This window comes from Verticillium alfalfae, genomic scaffold (assembly GCF_000150825.1).
Source record: "Verticillium alfalfae VaMs.102 supercont1.3 genomic scaffold, whole genome shotgun sequence".
In the NCBI taxonomy this organism is placed as follows: Eukaryota; Fungi; Ascomycota; class Sordariomycetes; order Glomerellales; family Plectosphaerellaceae; genus Verticillium; species Verticillium alfalfae.
Genome location: NW_003315036.1, coordinates 712,940 through 716,091, shown reverse-complemented (window position 1 = coordinate 716,091; position 3,152 = coordinate 712,940). Strand labels below are relative to the sequence as shown.

General features: G+C 56.4%; 3 protein-coding genes across 3 annotated transcripts in view; all 3 read left to right on the top strand.

Annotated features, from left to right (window-relative positions):
* The window catches only part of VDBG_02738 (RING finger membrane protein), a gene marked incomplete at both ends in the record, with an annotated part of 4,345 nt that extends 3,505 nt beyond the window's left edge, over positions 1 to 840 (top strand). Inside the window, 2 exons of the mRNA XM_003006553.1 lie at positions 33 to 104; positions 155 to 840. Coding sequence (XP_003006599.1) covers positions 33 to 104; positions 155 to 840 — 758 coding nt within the window. The remainder of the gene's footprint in view (positions 1 to 32; positions 105 to 154) is intronic.
* Positions 841 to 1,353: 513 nt separating this feature from the next.
* On the top strand, positions 1,354 to 2,014 carry VDBG_02737 (conserved hypothetical protein; the record flags this gene model as incomplete). Its single annotated transcript, XM_003006552.1, has 2 exons — positions 1,354 to 1,399; positions 1,452 to 2,014. 2 exons carry the CDS (start codon positions 1,354 to 1,356, stop codon positions 2,012 to 2,014), a joined length of 609 nt encoding a protein of 202 aa, XP_003006598.1.
* Positions 2,015 to 2,479: 465 nt separating this feature from the next.
* On the top strand, positions 2,480 to 2,923 carry VDBG_02736 (predicted protein; the record flags this gene model as incomplete). Its single annotated transcript, XM_003006551.1, has 2 exons — positions 2,480 to 2,733; positions 2,800 to 2,923. The coding sequence occupies 2 exons, from the start codon at positions 2,480 to 2,482 to the stop codon at positions 2,921 to 2,923; spliced, it is 378 nt and encodes a 125-aa protein (XP_003006597.1).
* Between the last annotated feature and the right edge of the window lie 229 nt (positions 2,924 to 3,152).

Genomic DNA, 3,152 nt, shown 5'->3' with positions numbered 1-3,152 from the left:
CCTAACTTCAATATTTGTGCACTGGTTTGTAGGCACTGGGTACATGTTCCATTTCGCGCTCTTTGTATCCATGTGTCGAAAGATCATGCGCAAGGGGGTGCTATGTAAGTTGAATCGACATTGGGTTCCCCGAAGGTAAAATTAACACGTCCAGACTTTATCCGAGATCCTGATGATCCCGACTTCCACCCCGTTCGCGACGTCCTTGAGCGCAATGTCGTAACGCAACTTCGAAAGATACTGTTCTCCGCGTTCGTCTATGGCGCGCTGGTCATTGTCTGCCTTGGGGGTGTTGTCTGGGGGCTATCCTTCACCGTACCCAACGTGCTGCCAATTCACTACTCATCGAATGAGCCGGTACTGGAGTTTCCGATTGACCTACTCTTTTATAACTTCGCCATGCCACTCGCTGTCAAGTTCTTCAAACCCAGTGATGGCCTCCATGCCATGTACACTTGGTGGCTTCGAAAATGCGCTCGCGGCCTACGTCTCACTTGGTTCCTGTTTGGTGAGCGTCGGATTGATGAAGAGGGTACGCTGGTTCTGCGCCCGTCGTCCAGGTACAGCTCCCTCCCGTGGTGGAAGCGCTTCTTCCTCGAGGTCAACCAAAAGAGCCAGGTGGTGCCCAAGAGATGGAAGAACACGTTCAAAGGTGGTACTGCCAAGCCATCGTCGGCGCTCAGCAAAGAGAAATTCACCAGCTCCAGTCTACGAAACGTAGGCTCGTTGAGTCCGGTCAGCTCATCAAGACGGTGTCTTTGTGGGGCACCGCCGGGCTTCCGATCAGGGTCAAAATTCCCAAAGGCGGACAAGGGGGTCATGGAAGTATCCGAGGGATGATGAACGCGGTGGATGGCAAGCCTTGACCTTTCCTGATACGGACCTGTACTTCGTTCGGACCAAATATTCAGCTGGTTTTTCCTCCCGCCCCCATTTTTAAAGGCCCGTATTTTTCTTCTTCATCCTCTTTCATTTTGGGTTCTTCGCCGCCAGTCACTGGGCGTTGGCTTCCACCATCGTTTCCTCTTTGTTTTTGGGCCCCAAGATGGTTCGAGATTCTCATTCCCGGCGCACATCCGCCACCAACGACATATACCCCTTCAGCATTGGCATTTACATTCTCGGGTCCCGCTGCCTACTTGGCATTCCATCTCCATTCAATCGTTGGAAAGGTCCGTAACTGGAGTGCGACTGCTCTTCGGACTGTATTTGCTAGCGAGGCACCAGCACGCTTGGCACGTTTCGTGTTGCGCGCTGCGAAGCTCGTGTACACGTACACCATCCTACTCGTCGCTTTCCCCCTGATACTCACCTCTCTCATGGAGCTGTATCTCATCATACCTCTCCACACATATGTCAACCCCCCTTCTCCATACGCACTACCCGATAGAAAATACCGGTACGTTGGCTGCTGGTGTTACCGCGCCTAACCAGTACACCGCCCGTGTAAGCCTGTCTTGGATTTTGGGGCTCTTGTATATCAAGCTTGGTGCGCGAATTAGCACAGGTCTCTACGAAGGTCATCGCCCTGCGGCACGCTGTTCGCGCCGTCCTTCGGCGTGGTTGGCTTGACCCCGACGCTGGCGTTTTGACACGGGCTTTCGTCATCCCCGGCCTGTTTGTCGGCGGGCTCGCCCTCTTTGGCCCTGCCTACGGTGCCAGCCTTCTCGAGGCTCGTGGCATGCTTGGCTCTCCCGGCCCGGCGCCACACGAGCTCAAGATGGTGTACCGCCTCGCATACCCGGCGGCTGCCTTCAGTGCGCTGGCGGCGGTTCTGTTGTGGAGTGTGCTCGGTGTATTCCACTCATGGAAGGTGAGAATACGGGACGAGGCGTATCTCATTGGAGAAAGGCTACACAACTTCGGCATGGGCACCGTTGGGGCCACTGCTGGGAGAGCGCAGTGGCGCGGAGCAAGGGATGTGATGCGTCGACGAGATCATGACCATATGCCGAACGATTTTAAGCTAGTCCAGACAGCAAGTTTGACAGCGAATGTAATTTTATGCGTCTGATTGCCGTCGCTCGTGCACTAATATGGGTATTTTGCGTGATGCTTACTGCTGGTGACGGGCCTCCGTCGAGTCCCTCAGAAGCAAAACTTGAGCCAGCTTGTTAGTGTGGCAATTTCTCTCGTGCCGACCCTCCATGCATCATGAACATTCTCACTAAGCGGTTCTGACACTTTCCGCGTCCGTCCGGTGGCTCGTCACAAGCCGACGTGAATGTTCTCCAAGCGCCTGTCACGCGCTGTGTATTTGTGAATCCTAGCAGTCACTTTGCTCGTCTCGTCTAGGTGTACAGGTATCTCACCGCCCCTTCTTCTCCCTCCTTACAACCCACAACAACTTTTGGTATATGCCCTCCCTCCCTCGCCTCATGCCTCGGCTTGCACTCATTGCTTCAACTTGAAGACATATTGTTTTTACATCATCAAGACAGCGCCAGCAAGCGCCGCCGCCACGGAGACGGCGCCAAGCATGCCGCTCAGCGAAGAGGCGGCGCTGTTGTTACCGCCAGTGGCAGCGCCAGACTCGGCAGAGGCGGTCCCCGAGCTGGTAGGCGACGAGGTAGCCGTGCCGGTGGAGCTCGCAGAGTCCGAGTTGGATTCGAGCAGGGCCGAGAGGTCGCTGTTGTCGCTGGCCGTGACGGTCACGTCGGTGCCGTTCTTGCACTTGCTGTTCTCGGAGCCGGTGCCCTCGACAAAGTTGACGGTGGCGCACTGCGCGGCATGGTTAGCGTGGCATCTCTTAAGGTGGGTTTTCTCCAGAGATGGGCTTTTCTCAAAATGACAGGCAAGGGGAGAGATACTTCACAGCGTAGAGAATGCCGTCGGTGGCGCTGCCGATGATGTTGATGACGCTCGCGGCCTGCCGACTCAGCTCTCAGGCGCCGTCACGCCGGGCTGGCAGTTTGAGCCGTAGCCTGTGCTGCGTAGATGTGGTGGAGCTGTGTCCACTCTGCCGAGCCAAAGTCGGACGTGTTGACGGTGGCGCGGATGAGCCAGTCGGACTGGGCGTGGAGGTCTACGAGGGCTATGGCGTCTCTCGTCTAACGTGGAAGTCGACGGCCGAGTCGCTGCTGGACGGGTGTGACCGCTGCAGGGGCCGGTGTCCTGTCGCGCGTGTCGCTTGCCGCCAATGTGCGAGTCTG